The following is a 19,072-nucleotide window of genomic DNA, read 5'->3' as shown; positions in this document are numbered from 1 at the left end:
CATGATACCAAAAGAAGATATCTTCGAAGGAAGTTACGAGAGGACATGAACAGGCCGAATTTGCAATATAGTACACCTAATTTCGATTTTGATTTAGAAAAGGCAGAGGTGGACCAGAGCATCGCGAAACTACGCACATGTTAAGTGTGTATGACGGGATAAATACGGATATGGACAAACGAATTCAAACCAAGGTCAACCATTTGATGGGTCGCATTCGTCGATTCGAGGTCGGTGAAGATAAGGATGACCAGAAGGCGTACAAGGAGGATAATCTTATTCTAGTAGAGTCCTTGGAGGAGATGCGCTTACAAATAATGGAGCAGGTCAGCGATGTTGACAGAGTTGTAAGGACTGTAGGTAGGACAGACAATTCGTCGAGAGCTGTGGAGACGGTAAAAAGTATGCCTGTGTACAAATGGGGTATTGTTTATGACGGTAGATCGACCCAGGAGTCAGTCAGTTCATTCTTACAGAGAATTGAGGAGCTAAGGATTGCACGCGGTACATCAAAAGAAGAATTATTTAGATCTGCTGTGGACTTATTCCAAGGGCAAGCTTTAGTTTGGTACCGATCTGTACGGGGTTCAATTAATTCCTGGGAAGAATTAGTCGCTGCGCTGAGAAGAGATTTTCTTCCTTCGGACTTTGATGATGACCTATGGAGAGAGATTCGAAACCGTACTCAGGGGCAACAAAAACGAGTAACGATATATATATATATATATATATATGCCAGAGATCTCTGTCAATACCCAAGTTCAATCGCTGTTGGATTTATCTGTTTCCGAACGGGAAGCACTTAATCAAGTCCTTGCCAGATTTCAGGAACTGTCATGGGAGGAAGGAACAAAGTTAGGCCGTACTTCAAAGATGGTGCATCATATTGATACTGGAGATGCCACCCCAATCAAGCAGAGGCTTCACAATTTTTCGCCTTACATGTTGGAGCACTTATGTAAGGAACTAGATCAAATGCTGAAGTTAGGCGTGGTCCAGTCATCTTCCAGTCCATGGGCTTCTCCTGTGTTGCTCGTGAACAAGCCTAATGGTGAGAAGCGTTTTTGCTTCGATGGCAGAAAGCTCAATTCAGTTACAAAACCAGATGCTTACCCCTTGCCTAGAGTTGATTATATTTTAAATATGTTGACAGGAGCGAAGTATCTTTCTAGCATTGACCTTAAGTCAGCGTTTTGGCAGATTCCTTTGCACCCTTCTTCGTGCGAGAAAACTGCATTTGTTGTGCCATCTCGAGGCTTATTTGAATTCAACGTATTACCTTTTGGTCTCAGTAATGCAGCTCAGACTATGCAACGCTTGATGGATACGATCTTTGGACCTTCTCTAGAGCCTTTTGTGTTTGTCTATTTGGACGATGTTATAATTGCCACCCCTACATTTCAAGAACACTTAGATATACTTGGAGAAGTTTATAAACGGTTGAAGGACGCTAACTTGACTATAAACCTGGATAACTGTAAATTTTGTCGGGATTCTTTGCGATATCTAGGGTTTTTGTTAGATAAAGATGGTCTGCGTACAGATCCGGATAAAGTTTCGGCTATGTTAGAGTTTCCAAGACCTGAAACTGTGACACAAGTTAAGCGGTTCCTTGGTTTAGTAGGTTGGTATAGAAGGTTCATTCCTAACTTTTCGGCACTCACGGCACCTGTGTCCGGACTTATAAAAGGCAAACGGAAATCCAACCGGATTATTTGGTCAGAGGAAGCCGAGAGATCCTTTACACAGATTAAGGAAGAGTTAGTTAAGGCACCCGTTCTGGCAGCTCCGAATTTCAACAAACTTTTCACCATCCAGTGCGACGCTTCGGATTTAGGTTTAGGCTGCGTTCTAAGTCAAGAGGATGATGAGGGCAAGGAGGTTGTTATTGCGTTTGCTAGCCGTACTTTAACCAATGCTGAAAGGAAGTACACAGTAACGGAGAAAGAACTTCTGGCTGTTCTATTTGCAATAGATAAGTTTCGACCCTACGTGGAAGGTGTTAAATTCAAGGTGGTGACAGACCATTATAGCCTGCTTTGGCTGCATAATCTGAAGGAACCGAGTGGGAGACTTGCGAGGTGGGCTGTTAAACTCCAGCAGTTCGATTTTTATTTAGAGCATCGTAAAGGAGCTTCCAATGTAGTGCCTGATGCCTTAAGCCGGTCGCCAATAGAGAATCCTCAAGTTTGTTTGTTGCACTTTGACGCGGAAGATAATTTAAAGGATCTCTGGTACCGTGGAATGATCGAGGACGTTACGTCGAAACCTACGCAGTTTGCAGACTGGCGCGTTGAAAACGGCACGTTATATAAACACCTCCCGGAGTTGTCCCAAATCAATGACCTGGTTCCGGCGTGGAAAGTCGTGGTTCCTAAGCATCGTAGGAATGCGGTCTTAGAGAGTTGTCATGATGTCCCGACTGCTTCTCATTTGGGTGTGTTTAAGACATTTTGTCGTGTTCAACAACTGTACTATTGGCCACGAATGCGGGCCGACATCAAAAGATACGTCAGGAAATGTAAGGTTTGTGCTGCCCAAAAAATGTCGTCTATGTCTGTTCCTGGTTTAATGGGGTCATCAAAAAAAGTTTGGTGTCCGTGGCAGATTGTTTCTGTAGATCTTCTAGGTCCTCTCCCTTCTGCTTGGGACATATTACAACTGACCAAGGTAATCACCATCTCTTCCCCATCTACTTTTTGTGTCAGAATACCCCCTAACCCAGCATCTGAAGCGTCCGACTGTATGGTAAATGGCAGACTAAATTCGGGAGTATTTAAGATCGGAGCGGAAATTAAAGTTCGTTTAATTTTTACAAAGGCGCCTTAGATCTACCGCATAGAAGGTCGTTTATGGGGGAGGTGAGCGTGGAAAAGTTGACGATAAACCGGCGATACCAGTTTCAAAAACCAATAAACATCTTGATGTCTCTCCTGGGGGTAGGGCAAAGACAGTTTACTATTGCCGGTAACTTTTTGAGGTCGGTGCGCAAAACTTCACCATCTACAATGTAACCTAGATATTTTAAAGTTGAAAAACTCGCATTTCTTGAAGTTAACCATCAAGTTCGCTTTCTATAAGCGTTCCTTGATTTTTTTAGCAGTCGTACGTATTCGGCAAAAAAAGCAGGATGCGACAACTATATCGACTAAATACACAAAGATATTTGGTTTATGTTTAGGACCAAAAAGTGTATCCAGTACGCACTGTTGAATTTGGGCGGCATTTCTAAGTCCAAAAGAAACGACTGCGATCTGAAATAGTTCACGGCCAGTTACTGCGAAACCTTTTCTCTCCTTTAAATTTTCCTCAAGGGGAGTTTGCCAGAAGGCTTTCCGGAGGTCAATAGAAGAAAAGTACTTTCAAAGTACTTTCCATCCCGCAAAAGATTCAAATTGAGGTTTATTCGTGGCAGAGGATACGAAACGTGTTTCATTATCATTTTACCCATATTTCAGTAGAGTAAAAAAAATAATTTCATCTATACTTTTACAATAGAAAAGGAGCAGAAAAATCGAATTAATTTATTGAATTCTTGAATCGAATATCAGAAATTCAACTCTGCAGCGTTCGAGCTATACATGGTGACGGCATCTGCAAAGCGTCGTGCCCCGCTTGAAGCAAGAAAACGCGGATATCCAGCAACGTGCGTTTCGAATTCTTTACTCTCAATTACGTACATAGAAAACCGAACGTATGTCGTTGTCTACAATCAAGAGGGTGGACCAGGGTGGACTAGCCCATCCTCACTTTTTTGCATCTACACTTTCTCTCGATTGGCTTAAATGATGTTTATGACGATAATTATTTGAGTATACATATAAAAAAATTAAAAAAAGAACAAAAAACATATTTTACTTTGCATCGTAAACAATAAAATAGGGTGGATATTGACCACCCTGCCCACCCCGAGGAGGCGCCATGTAGAAAGTGTTATCATTGTTTTGTAGACGGTTGACTTACATTGTAAAAACTGTATTTCTGAGATTCTTAGTACACATTCTGTTTCTTCCAATAAATGTTAATATTATTATGTTCGAGAAGTGAAAAAAGTTAATTCGCAAAGTCTGTTTTACAATTTTTCTAATAAATTGGATTAGTTTGGCTAAATTTCTGTGGCGAGGAAAGTTCTATGCTTTGTGAACCTTTTTTTTCCGTATATCAAATAATTTTCTTACTGTTACAGTTGATGTTCTACCTACTGTTAGGTTTTTGTCGCTAGAAATATTTGATCATAAGGTGTTTCTAGCAATTCAAGTCGTCATAATGGTCGTATTCCTAATTGCGGTTTCGGCTAACACTTATTTTTTTATCAAAGAATTCAATATGGAATTTCTCAGTCAGTACATTTCAGTATATCTGGCCATGCTGGCGGTAAGTTTGTTAGCAATTATAAACAACCGTAACTCGGTTTAAATAACTTTTAATTATTCTTATTGATTTTGTGGTCGAATAGTCTGATAATTACCTCTTGACACATTAATAATAGATTGTACAACAAAAATGGATATGATGTCCATATCACCTGAGGACGACAGTAAACGAACGAGCGATAAGGCGCCCGAAGGTGACATGGGCAATCCTCTCGAGTTTTATAGTCTATTTTTTCTATATCCAACTGTATTTAACGTTTTATATCTTGCACACCGCAGCTTCGTTAAATGATATACAGATTGTCATACTGACAGTGATGACAACTATAAACTGTCAATTATTTAAAAAAGAGGTAATAGGTGCGTTTTTTTCATGTAATTTCGCTATCAGAAGGAGTTCCACTGTGTTTTATTGGACCATTCCAACGCCATCAGTGGCAACTTTTCATTCAGTCAAATAAGACCGAATTGATGGAATGGTTGGTGGAGGGGATTGTCAGATGAGTCTATAGTAAACTAAATTGACGTACGATTATAACGTAAAATCTGAATCCACAAGTTAGCAATAAAACGCTACAACAAAACTTCTTCCAGGTGAACAAAATTCTCCACCCCACCCAGTCTGGTGGTGAGCAATAAAACATACTTAATGTAAATTTGGGAAAGAAGCACTGACTTATTATTATTAGGAGCTTTTAATACAATAACTTTTTTGTAGTATTTGAATATTCTTACTTGATTAGAGTGGATATGATGCCCGAAGGTGACATAGGCAATCCCTTCGAGTTTTACAGTCTACTTTTTCTACAACCAACTGTATTTAACGTTTCTTCTCTTGCACACCGCAGCTTCGTTGATATATTATCCATTTCAGATCGCTAGAAATGACTGACATTTTTGTCATTCAGATGCATTCTTGTAATCACTAAAACTTAACGGTTGGCGGCCTTTTAAGAGGTGGCGCGAAATTTTTAAAATGCCAAAATATTTGTCACATTATTTAGGGTTTAGGGTATATGAACCGATTTGCCTTAAACCGTACCATTACCAGTACATTCCTACGGGTCTGGCATGGGTGGAGGCAAAGACTTTTACAATGAACATACAGTATTATAATAATAATAACTTTATTGCCCAACAGTTTCCCATTAACAGGACAAAATACATATTTGTGTACATGTACAATAAAATAAAATTCAATTCAATTAAATTAACTTAAAATAAATTAAATTACAATAATAGAAGAATATAAACTTAAATATTACAAAAACATAAATTAAAAAGTTATTTGTTTGATCCCATTAGCAAAAATATCATCATATAACTTATTAGCACAACGATATAGGTTAGTTATTGGAGATTTTTTTAACATATTAGTCTTGGGTTTGGGTAAATAAAATGTCACCGCATGACGATTATTCAGACCTGGCACATAGAAATTGATCATCGATAGGATGTGAGGACAATCAACTCTATTATGTACAATTTTCCAAAGAAATTTCGCAGAGTGCATATCTCTTCGCATGACCAAAGACTGAAACTTATGCTGATCAAGAAGAGCACTATATTCCATAGTTCATTCAGGAAAATAACCATACAGCTTAAAAGACATAAACTTCAGAAATCGACGTTGAATACGCTCAATAATAAGTTCGTATTGTAAATAATAAGGTGACCATATTACTGCAGCATATTCGAGTTTACTGACTACAAAACAAAAGTAAAATGATTTGAATAAAGCTGGAGTTCTAAAATATTTCGAAATGCGTATTACAAATCCCAGAGATTTTGAGGCAGATGATACAAGTGTTTCAATGTGCTCTGAAAAAGTTAACTGTGAATCAAAGACTACGCCCAAGTCTTTAACAGTGTCATTTTTAATAAGATTTTGGTCATTGATGTAATAAGCAGAAAACAAATGATTTATTTTGCGAGTAAAAGTCACAAAACAGCACTTAATAATGTTCAAAAGAATTTTATTTTCTACAGACCATCTGTAAATCATGTCTAGGTTGTCCTGAAGAAGCTTCATGTCATTAAGATTATCAACGGAAGAATACATTTTTAAATCATCAGCAAATCCAAGTCTAGGACATGTAAGTGCCCTCAATAAGTCATCAATAAATAATATAAAAAGAAGAGGTCCCAGGTTGGAACCTTGAGGTACACCTGACGTTGACACATACTCATGTGATAAGTAACCATTATAAAAGACATAGTTAATTCGTGCAACCAAGTAGGATTCAATAAGTTTAATAAATGATGGAGACATGCCAAAAAAACTGAGCTTATTCAGCAACAAGTTGTGATCAACACGGTCAAACGCACTAGAAAAGTCCGTGTAGATTACATACACGTGTCCACCTTTATCTAATTCTTCAGAAATATATTGCGTTACTATCATGAGGTTTGTAATGGTCGATTTACCAGTTAAAAAACCGTGTTGATAAGGAGAGATGTGAAGATGAGTATTAAGATAGATGGTACTGTATATAACTTGTTCAAATATTTTCGAAAAGTTATTTAATATAGCTATTGGTCTATAGTTTTTTAGTTGAGAGATATCATTCTTCTTATAAACCGGAACAACTCTAGCACGTTTCCACAATATGGGAAAACAACATGAAGAAATAGCTAAGTTAATAATTGTACATAAAGGTTTAGCCAAAACGTATCTGCAATCACGAACTAAAAAGCTGGGTATCAGATCATCACCTGCTGTATTTTTGTTTGAAAAGGTTGACATTATTTTTATTAAATCCTCTTCACATACCTACCTTTTGGAAATTGAAAGTATTATAAGAAATGTGAGTATCAACAACTGGAACATTTGATGAATCACTAAAAGATTGAGAGAATGTGCTTGTAAAAGCATTTACAATTTCACTTGCAGAGTCATACATTATATTACCATCATACATTCTGCCCGGAATCCTGGTTGTGCCTTGCTTCATGTGTAAGTACTTGAATACTTCCTTGGGGTCGGAATGAAGGGATTGTTCAATTCGATCCATATAAGAAGCATAAGCTGTAGAAATATCATTCTTGCAAAGACGGCGTAATCTTTTAAAATTCTCTAAATAAATAACATTTTTACTAGATCTCCACTTCCGCCTGTAGTAATTTTTGAGTTTTAAGTTAGATATAATACTAGAGGAAAACCAAGGAGGATACTGACACTTTTGTGTTTTATTTTGGGGAACTGAATTTTCCAAAATTCCGTATAGAATATTATAAAAAGCATGAAGTGCTTGGTTTACCTCAGAGTACCTTTCAATACAGGACCAGCCCATGTTAAGAAGATCATTGTATAATGTAATGAAATTCGCTTTTCTGAAGTTAAATCGTTTATTTTGAGCAGACGGAAACGGAAGTGAATTCAGACTGGCCGGGATTTGAACTGAAATTGCCAGGGCAGGGTGATGGTTGTCCTCAATTATAAATGGTTGATCATCTCGAATAACCTCAATACTGTAATTTGGATTGGATAATACTAAGTCTAAAACTCTATTATTTGTATTAATTATGCCATTAAATTGTGCAAGACCAAGAGAACTGCATAAGTGTTGAAGAGATCTAGCACTAGTGCATGTAGTATTTTTATCAATATAAGATGTTATGTTAAAGTCTCCAATTATTAAGACAGATTTATTAGCAAGGAATATTTCAAGTGCTTCAAAAAAGATTTCATAGTCATTAGATGATAAATTCGGGGGTATATACAATACAACAAGGAAAAAATGTGTAGTAGACAACTGACATTCACATACAGCAATATCAATCAATGGCACCAGTTGAGAAATGTTCGAAACGTCAACAACAGTGTATAATATTTTATCAATAAGACCAATTACAACACCTCCACCATCAGATTTGTTAACAACATCAAATTTTCGGTCAGCTCGAACAATATTATAACAAGAAGGAAATAATTCATAATCCTGAATAGAGTTATTTAACCATGATTCGGTAGCAATAACAATATCATATGAGGATTCACAGACGCCAAGATAAAAATCATGTGTTTTAGATCGAAGACCCCTTGTATTTTGATAGTAGATATTAATGATGGTGGGATTATTGTTGGGCGCGTTTAGTTTAAATTTGAGACAATGCCAGGAATTCCATTTTTATATTTGATTTTAAGATTCAACTCTCCATTGGCTAAACGATTAGATAATTCATTTTTAACAGCTTTATAAGCCTGAAGCTGCATTGGTGTTCGGTCAGACGAAATAGAAATATTACTGTAATCAGGAATAAGTTTAAGCTTAAAAGAATTACGCAAGATGTCAATAACATTACCAGTCGAAGACAAAAATACCTTCACAGGACGACAACGCTCTTGTTTAGAAGAATCAAATTTTCCCAACCGCATAAAGTTTAAATCGTTTTCATTGAAACCAACCGCGGAAAGAATTTTTGGAAGTATAACTTTATCAGTAGAGAGCGGATTTTATGAAATTTGCATATCCGTTATTTTTTGCATATAAGTCTTGATATTTAATTTGTGAACGAATCATGCTAATTAAAAATGAATACAGCTATAAAAAAATTGCATATTTGCATATATTTGCTTTCTGCTGCATATTTTACGTAACGAGTGCATATTTTGCATTTTTATCAATTTTTGTGCAACTTTGAAATAAAAAATGATTGTCATTCTATCGACATTTATCTAGAAAGACAAAATTTCATGAATCATATTGCAAATATTGTTCTGAGGTTCAAATAACTAGGAAAGGTTTGGATTTTATGGTAGTTTGGAGAAACCACTGGGTGTTAAGCCATCCTTCCAGATAAAATCGCGCCCTAATTACTTTTGGAAATAAGTTCATTCCCAACATTTTTGTTCGTTCTTTCGGTGTATTAATGGTATGTTTTGTGGTGGTCGGAAGGACATTATCCTATTATTTTTCATTTTTCTAGACCGGTAAGTACGCAGTTTTTCGATTTACAAATATTTACATACTAGAGAATCACAGGAAAAACTTTTTGTTACAATATTTCGAAAAATATTTAATAACAAATTGTTACCAAAATAGTAATTAAACAGTTGATTACTACTATTTTTTAATTTGTTCTGTTTGTATTTATTTTTTAGTAAAAGTGTGATCTATGTGTTAGAGTGATTTATGTATTTTTTGTAATAAAACGTAAGCTCGGGAAGCCTGTTTTTGTGATTTGTAAATAAATTTAGTTCGCTTATTGAGCTTTTTTTTTAATTTTTGGAGCATATGCAACTGCATATCTCTGCATATATTAGGAAAGTTACTGCATATTTGCATAAATTTGGTGCATATCATATGATCATATTTCCCAAAATTTTGCTGCATATTTTCCGCTCTCTATTTATCAGCGTTCAGTTGATCGTTATTTGTCTTAAGATCCTTGTCTTCTTTGAGACCAAAGACAACGATGTTAAACTTACGTTTCTCTCTATCGGCTACCTCCTGAACAATCTTTTCCACATCAAGTAAATGAGCCTGTGAATTTGTAGCATCCGGTGCCAGCATTTTTGATTTCAACTCATTGATATCATTTTGTAGTGCAATAATGATTTTCTTTAAACTATTGATATCATTTCCCAACTGGGCACAATTCTTGCATGTCCAAGTCAAGCCGGACTTTGAGTGAATTTTTCTGGCCTCCCCTGATGAAATATTCACACAATCAATTTTATAGGGTTTGTTACATACACAACAGTTCACAATTTTATGAGGTTCTGCAGGACCATTACAACAACTACAATTTATAACGCTCATAATTCAGGAAGTTGGATATAACAGGGACACTTTTTTCACACTGGCGGTGTCGGTCCCAGTGACTTTCTAAAAAATATTCACACACAAGGAAAGATCGACAACGGCAGGGAACAGCGACTGAGTACAAAGGTTAAGCCAATTGAGAAGAGAAATTTTAAAGGCACTAATAATCAATAACAGCATTCATTGACATTCAATTAAGGAGCAATAAAAAGTGAACACAAGAACATTCACTGATAGAAGTTGTGAATTAAAGTGCTCACTTACCAGCCAAATTACCAAGCTATTTCAAATCAAGGGACAATCAAATGCACGTCACAAAATTCAGAAGATTTTACACTATCTGAATATGTAATTTTTATGTAATAATGCGCACTATAACTTCTGAAACTTATGAAAATTTCACAAGAATTTTACGTACGTACACTTGATAGATTGTTTGCATTCTATGTATTACAAGATAGTTCGTAATTTAAGGCTGAAAGCCATCGTACTGCCATGCACTTGAAGCATCTGGAGAAAAAATGTTTTGCACTGTAAAAAGCGAATTGACGAGGACTCAGAGAAGTTAATGGAACCTCACCTGTGGACAGTATTTCACCCGTGGTTATAAATTTGGCGGATTCAGATTCGGATGACTCAAAATTTGAGTTTGTAGATGAATTAGATTAATTTATTTAGACTGACATTACTGACATTTTATGGAGAATTAATCATTCGGCTTGACCTTCTAAGCCGATCTTAAATTGGAAAAATGATGCCCATAATAATTACATAGCTCAAAAAATAAAGTGACTAGATTTTGTTATTTCTAGCGATCTGAAATGGATAATACAAATTGTCATAATGACAGTGATGACAACTATAAATTGTCAATTATTTAAAAAAGTTAACGACATTAGTACTAACACATTATTAGCTAAGCAATACCTGCCAGTAATTATGTAGTAACAGTTGTCACACTACTTATTGTTTATTATTCGTGGTCCCTGCAAATCAATGTGAATTGTCGTTATTATTATTAGGAGCTTTTAATATAATGACTTTTTTGTAGTATCTGAATATTCCTATTTGATCAGGAAGGGAAAACAATAATAAATCCATAAGACGATTTGCTTTTGTATTAAAATACAACATCTAACCTAAAAGACGCCAATTTACTCGAACTTGCCTTATTTAGCCTTCTTCTTTCTTATGTCAAAATTGCAAACACGCTGATTGGTTGATTTCATAGCCATCCTTGTGGGTATATTATTATGAAACCATATCCGTTCAGTTAGCTGCAATTATATAGATTTCCATTCAGTAGGTAATTTAGAAATGTGTGAATATAGGTACATTTGGGAATAGAAAAAAATTCTCTATAATCCGCCACATTTTGACACGATTTATAAATATAGTGTGTCTTGAAAACAAAATGGTACACTTTAGGTACTTTTCACGAGACAATGAAATTGTTTGAAGAATTGTTAGAATAACCAACATGAATTGTCATTTGTATTTTGATTAACGTAAAGATAAAAGTAAGATTTACAAATTAGAACTGATGTTCTATTATCGCTACTTCGACCACAAAATGCCGTATGACTTTGGTTTATCATCATAATATACCATAACTTTTATTATACGTATTTTATTATACACTTTTAGATTGCAATTCTTTGTGCAACTTTATTATGGAAACGGCCCATTATACATAATTTTCTAAAATACTGGGAACCTTTCAAATTTGATCTTGATTGTGTTTCGAGAGAAACGAATAATCGCATAGAAAAAGAATCCCAACAAATAACGTCCTTCGTAAAATTTCACTTCGTTTATACTTTAATTTCTGGAAGTCTCCTTGTTCCCATAGGAACAGAAAGAAAATTTCAGTTTGCAATAACTTTTTACCAGGATTATTGCCATTCGTACGTTTTAGAAGCACTTTACTTGCTCAGCTATCCAGTAGTTGGGTACATGTTCGTACAACTAGCGTACGCTCTGTTGTATTTTGTTTCACATGTAAAATTTCAACTTTACATGACACTTGATATGATTGAACATATTGCTGCTGAGTATGACGAGCAGAGTGATGACGACTTACTTAACTGTGATGAATACCAAAATACCATAAAAGCAAGACTTGTTTTGATGGTTACAAAACTGACCGAAGTGACAAGGTACGAAATCAATATGTTAAACATTATTAGAAATTAATATTTTGATAGAGTGGCAAACCTAGCGGCATCTATGTTAGCGGTACATTTCATACCACCACTTGCCATGTCAGCAGTACTGATAGGACTGAGTCTCCTGAGTTTCGTCTACCTTGTAAGCAATCTTCACTATTTGCTATCCAAACTTTTCTATTTGATTGTAGGAACAGTCGCTTGGTTACTGGTGTTATTTCCAAAACTTTCTGTGGTGCGTTAGCTCAACGTCGACTTTGATAATATATGCACATTGTGGTCAAGAATTTGAAAACAACGTACTGGATTTGGATGAGGTGAGAAATACACCAACTTATTATTTGTTTTTTTTTTTAGACAATGAAAGTATTCGATACCATATATGCTACTCGCTGGACCTCGTTTAACACAAGCAACAGAAAAATTATTTTGATAACAATGATTATGTTTCAAGAACCGATGAAGCTTAAATTTTCGGAATCTGTGTCTTGTAATTATGAACTCGGAGTCAGGGTAAAAATGCGTTTTTTTCATTATAGCATGTGTCGATATTATTTTTATTCTTATTTTTAGATTTCAAGGGCAGTGTACTCATTTGCTGCCGTTATGGCTAGGGTTAGTGACTCCCAGAGCAGCAAGTAATTGTTGTTAACTTCACATACGCAAACTTTAGTTTCTTCGCGGATTTTTCGATTGTTCAATTTAAAATGCACATTATGCATATTAAATTTATGACGTAATGTAACTTTTTCACACAGATTGTTCAGCGACACATTTCTAAACAATATTTTTATTCCCTTAACGTAAGCTAAGGAAGTATTGTAATCGAGTCCATTAAGCGACTGGCTGCTTTCATATTTTCTCAATTTCTGCCTGCAGATTTTACTGTAACTTCAGACAGAAAAAGCTTTTTTCCTATGTAAAACCTTTCTCTGTAACAACTGTCTGCTCCGCAAGACAGCTCCTGTATGACAGGTTTTAGTAACTTAGCAATGGAACACTTAAATAATATAGCTCACTGCTTTTTGAGCTGTTACAAAGAACAGTGAGGTATAATGTTAAAATTAATTAATTTTATTTGTTCCTCACTTATAATCATCGTAAAATTCTTACTCCTCTGTTTGTGCTCATATATTTTAAATTATGATAATTTGAAACGACAGCCAAAGTTAAAGATTTTTAAGGTAACAAACTTGCTGTTGCACTTGGTGCTTCATCAATAATATCCCTTGCGGTATACTCATCAACAGAACATTGTGTCGTGTTGACGTGCGTTTCCCAGGCAGCACGTCTAAAGCTCATGATAGGATTTTGTTTTTTTTTTTTCAAATATCGAAATTTCTAGGGTTTTTAATAATTCATAATAGTTAAATATTTACAAGTGAGAAAGAAACAAATAAAATATTTAACAGTACATGCTTAGTAACGGTTTTACTGGCTCCGGAACGCATGTCTTTCTGTTCACCAGTAAAAACACTTTTACCATGCTAGTAATGTTAAATACTATTACTGCAAATGGTTTTGAAATATATTTAATTGTACAGGGTGACTCGGCCTAAGTGACGCATGTAATTTGTAATTAGCGGGAACCCCAAATACATTATTCATTTATTCCTTGATTCACACTACAATTTCAAAAATATCACAAATCCACCGAGCTTGTGGTTTTAGAAAGGTTAAAACAGAATGTCACTGACACGTCTTACATTATTTTGAAATTTAATACCAATTGATGACTCTCTCAACTCTCTGAAAAGGAGTTTCACGAATCCATCGCGGATTTTCTTGTGCATAATAATGTAAGTTGTGTTTGTTTATGTTCCTGATAAAATTACCCACCGGGTCGGTGAGATGGCTTGGCATCTGCTCACTACACCTTGAGTCGTGGGTTCGATTCCCGCTATGCCTCTGGGTGTTTGTGTATGTCCCGATTCCTATAATTGGGCCTCAGCCTGTTGGAAATTAATTATTAAAAAAAAGAGATCCTCTAGCAACTACTCTTTCAACAAAACTGCAAAATGTTAATCGATCTTCGGAGAAAGTCAGTCTGCATGTGATACGTGTGGAAATTGTTAAGTTTTAACATTCGACAAAGACACGCCCATGCCAATTTCTCTCGCAATTGGTCGTTGTTCAAAGTGAGGATTTTCTAAAATGATCTCTAAAATTGGAATCTCGTTGACCAAATTGTGTAGCGGTTAAAACTTCTCCGTTTACTCACAGGACAATCGTTTCGTAATTTCATTTCGTCTTATGAAATTTTTATCTGTTCGATGTTTATGTTCGGCATATCTCTGGGGGTACAAATTTGCCATCACTAAAGCATTTCTCCATAAATTAAGATCATGTCCGTTTTCTCGGTGTTGGTATATGAATATCTTAACATTTTTGGAAATAATTTTCAACTGCCCAGAATTGACAGTGACATAAGAATGCAAACTTGGAATCATGATATTGTCAGAACTCTACTGTGAATCAAGGGATAGAAGAAATATGTATTTTGGGGTGCCTATCCGTACAGGTCGATTCGTCATTTACACTGAATCAGCCTGTATATATAACTTTACTTGTACAAGCACATTTAAAAAGTTGTAAGTATAGCACTAATAAAGTTGATTGACTTCTATTCTCATTAAACTATCACGTATAACAGATTCGTTTCTTCCTATGCAGCAGGTATACCCTCTCCGTTAATGGAGATAAGACGAAATTAATCCTGTTCACTAGAAAAAGGAAAATTGGCACACTACAGATGCCAAAAATATTTAACACAACGCTTCAACTTTCGGACGAAATCAAATACCTGGGTGTTGTATTGGACTGGCGACTGAATTGGAAGAAGCATGTAGACGATAAAGTGGAAAAAGCACGCTTGGCTCTTTGGTAATATCGTAGGGTGGTGGGAAGGTCTGTGGGGATTAAACCCCAAGATCACCCTCTGAATCTACACGGCAATCGTAAGACCGATGCTATGCTACGGAGATTTCGTTTGGTGGCCCGGAGCCGGACAAAAAACAACAGCCCTGCAACTTGAACACTTTCAGAATGGCATGTCTCAGTGTTACAGGAGCGATGAGAACCACTTTACTAGCGGGGACGGAGACGACCAAGCAAGAGGAGGAGGTGCAAAGCGAACACAAGAGAGAGAGAGTTTGTGCCGCCAGGAGGTGTGTTTTGAGTTTGGCCAGAGTTGATCTGTTGGTTTCCTTTTTTTGAGAGGAGTCACTTTGGTAGTGAGGCGTTTCCCTTTGATAAGGTAAATTTCGTGCATTTTACCGCATGTAGGCTCCACATGAAGGGTCCACGCTAGGGGCGAAGTTTCGACGCCCGTACAGAGGCGTAGCCGGGTTAGGAAAACCGGAGTTTTGGACGATGGCGGCCTCGAAGACGCGGACCTGGTGAGTTGCACATCGTGGGATCCAGGCTGCCACAGGACTTGGTCAGCGGGTCGCCGTCGTCCTGTGGGAAGTATCCGGTTTTGTGTGAGCTCTGAGTAAAAAAAGTACGCCTTACCATCATTGGAACTTTTTTATCGTTTGTCGCCCAGACCAAACCGGTTTTTTTCCAACTGCGTTCTCTCTCTCTCTCTCTCTCTCTCTCTCTCTCTCTCTCTTTTCCTCTCTTTCCCCCTTTTTCTCCCTCTTTCTCTCTCAACATACATAATAAGCCTTACGAACGTTTTTTATCAAGTTTTCACGTACCCTAGCATAAACTTGATGGTGCCCAAATTTTTTTATTTGTTAAGTAGTCAGTTTGAATTTTCTGTAACTAGGCCCTTGCCGCGTAGTAGTCCGTCAGTTCGTTTTGTTGTGGTAATTTGTTACTGATAGTATTTTTAGTTTTACTCACCTATTATTAACTTAGATTATAAGTCACTTTTTGTACTAAAGGTACTATTTTTTTTAATTATACAAGCTCGCTAAAATAATTAGCTTTTTATTTTAAATCAAAATCTCGTATCCACGTACCGGCTCTCCCGGAAGTGAGCACGGGCAAGTGTATCTTCCCTCGCTTTCATAGCAGAGAGGAATTTTTAAGGTAACAACCTACATCTAAAAACATTAAAAAAAGAAAAAAAAAAAAGGTTTTATTTTGCATCGTAAACAATGAAATAGGGTGGGCATTGCCCACTCTGCCCACCTCGAGGGGCCTCCATTTCGAGGTGCTTAAATTTATATAGAACTCTGCAATGGGGTACACGGTCAAAACCCTTGGCGAAGTAGAAAACTTCAAATACTTTGGTCTCTATTTTAAGAAGTTCACATCTCAAAATAGGGTCTGTTAAATAATTGAAGTTATTAATTCAATTATTTGATTAGATGTATTTTTATAGTAAAATCGTGTTTGTTTCCTGTGAGGTTATATTTTGATCTGTGATTGTGGATATCTTATCTACAATACGACGTATATTTCATAGGTACTTGCATAATGCAGATAGGTAGGTAAGAAAATTAATGTCATAAATATGTCATTTGAGAGTGGATGACGACAGCAGAGGGGTCGGAGATCTGTGTAAAATTTTTAGCGATGTAAAGTTGTGAATATATGAATTTTGTCTTTTTTGTGTATTGATCTGAAACTTAACTTTGCGGGTAGTTTTTCAGTACCTTCCCAGTACCCCAAAGGAGATCGGGTTTGTTGACGTACCTGCTAAAGGGCAAGGTCGGATTTGAAAATATTTGAGAAATGATTCAGTACTCCTTCAAAAAGATATTTACTCTTTCATTAGTTTATTAACCCCGCCCGATTATCCCTTTTATTACAATAGCAATAGCTGATGGCACGTACAGAGTTTCATACTCGCCTCTTCCTCGTAGAATTTAACACAATTTTGTGTTAAATATTTTGCAGTTTAATTTTCTTTATCACGTTACACACTCGTTTATTACCAAATTCTCTTTTTTTGTTTATACATGGTTTAGCCATATAAACTTAGTTTGCTATTACTACTTATATTTTCTCACATTACAGTTTCAAATAGTCTGTTAAATTGTATGTATTATTTGAACACCAACAATTCAAAAAGACGTAATGCAACAAAACAATGATTTTAAAAATCACTCTAATTTGTGTCACATATCTTTCCTATGCGGATTTTATATATTACTTTTTTATTTATATTGTTCAAAATGAAATATGTTTTGTGCAACTCGGCTCGTAGTACCAATGTTTTTTGTAATCCAGTTGAGACGACCATGATTGTATGATTTTGATGAGTACCGAACTGTACTTTGATATTGCTCGAATGACCTTTGTTTTGTTGTGTGCGAAATAATAGACAGAATTTACATTTCTATTTACAATAACAGGTAGAGAGAACCAAAAGGGTCAGTGGCCGCTTCCGGAAATGGAACAAAATACATATTCACATTATAAAAAAATACAAAGTTAATGAAATTTGCGATTAGTTAGAATAATTGCCTAGATAATACACCCCTACGAAATATCGTAACAATAATAAATTTAGTACATATTTACCTGAATTTTTCCAAAAGCCGTTGTTAAGCATTCCCTGAAGTCATTGTAGTTATCAGTTACTAATGTCATCTTCTTTGGGTTTTCAGGTAAAAATAAAAAATAAGCCAATCGAAAACATAAAAAAAAATTCTGGAAAGTATTGTGGCATTAGAGGAACAAAATTTTGTATAAATGGACGAAACAGGCTTACGAACCTATTATTTGTGATTTGTCAGTGTTACATGCTTGGATAGACAAATATTGTAGTGATTAGTGTTTACTATTTAGTTAGTGTAGTATTTAGGGTAATTTAACAGTTTTTATAAGAGTAAATGCGTAAGTGGTAGACAGATCTATTCATTCCAAGAAAATTCTCAGCATTTTTGGTAAAAGCAAAAGTAAAAAACGACTAATTACTTTGATCACCTTGATATTTTTCAAGAGTTATAGTTTTCGCTGAAAATGGACTCTCGTTTTAGGCATTTTAATTTTTATTTCAAAAATTCATGTTATTTTTGAATATGCAACATAGTGTCTTTTATATCACGAGCATGTATATACATATATCGCACTGCTCTTAAAATTTTGTTCTGAAAAATTTCAGTTTTACAAATCCGGCCCTGTGCACTTTCACATTGCGCAATGATTAAGGGTGCTGTAAACTACGCACAAACTTAAATACGGAACCGCTTCATAAAATTCGTATATTTTCAACACAAATTTATTTAAAAAATCAGAACGATCTGGTGGTGAACCAAAATTCAAAGTATTAACAAAAGGTAACACAAGCCTGAGAAAATACCATATAGCGCCGATGTTTTTGTTATAAATTAATAGTTTGTTTTTCAATGTCAACTTAAAAATGCATTAAGCTTATCTAGGAAACAAAAAAGCTATGTTAATCTGCAGTATTTGAAATTATTAGGTAGGTTACTTGAAGTATTTTCAGCATTTCAAGTATATTTAAGTACTTGAAGTATTTTCAGCATTTCAAATATGCAAATACTTGAAGCAATGTATTTGGATTATATTTCAAGTACATGAGGAAAGTACTTGAGACTTAAAATACTTTCAGTAAAAGTAAGTACTTGGTATTTTACTTGAACACTATTTCAAGAAGTACTTTGTACTTGGTACTTCAAGTACCTACTTTTGTTGAGTACTTTGAACAGCTCTGACGTCAATAGGTAGTTTGCTGTCTAACATTTTAGTTCAGTCCTACGAAAGATTTGTTCATTGTTGTTTTTTTTTAATGAAATATCGAGGCATCTAGGATACTACGGGCCCCTATAAATGTGAAAATTCT

The 19,072-nt window shown here is 35.6% G+C and overlaps 1 protein-coding gene across 1 annotated transcript; it reads left to right on the top strand.

Moving 5' to 3' along the window:
• The first annotated feature begins 10,984 nt into the window (after nt 1-10,984).
• On the top strand, nt 10,985-12,951 carry LOC135137379 (odorant receptor 46a-like). The gene is made up of 6 exons (XM_064067006.1): nt 10,985-11,074; nt 12,035-12,300; nt 12,349-12,451; nt 12,501-12,608; nt 12,667-12,822; nt 12,883-12,951. Exons 1-6 carry the CDS (start codon nt 10,985-10,987, stop codon nt 12,949-12,951), a joined length of 792 nt encoding a protein of 263 aa, XP_063923076.1.
• Nucleotides 12,952-19,072: the final 6,121 nt, after the last annotated feature.

This window comes from Zophobas morio, unplaced genomic scaffold (genome assembly GCF_036711695.1).
Source record: "Zophobas morio isolate AGI-343-1 ecotype UQ-CSIRO unplaced genomic scaffold, CSIRO_AGI_Zmor_V1 ptg000029l, whole genome shotgun sequence".
NCBI classification, from domain to species: domain Eukaryota; kingdom Metazoa; phylum Arthropoda; class Insecta; order Coleoptera; family Tenebrionidae; genus Zophobas; species Zophobas morio.
This window is presented reverse-complemented; position numbering and strand designations above follow the sequence as displayed.

What these genes read in the sequence shown, in the direction of transcription:
- LOC135137379 (XM_064067006.1), top strand. Translation starts at nt 10,985, where the DNA reads ATGACAGTGATGACAACTATAAATTGTCAATTATTTAAAAAAGTTAAC. An exon ending in TAGCTAAGCAATACCTGCCA is followed by an intron (nt 11,075 to 12,034) that starts GTAATTATGTAG and finishes ACTTTTTACCAG; the next exon opens with GATTATTGCCATTCGTACGT. An exon ending in TCCTGAGTTTCGTCTACCTT is followed by an intron (nt 12,452 to 12,500) that starts GTAAGCAATCTT and finishes ATTTGATTGTAG; the next exon opens with GAACAGTCGCTTGGTTACTG.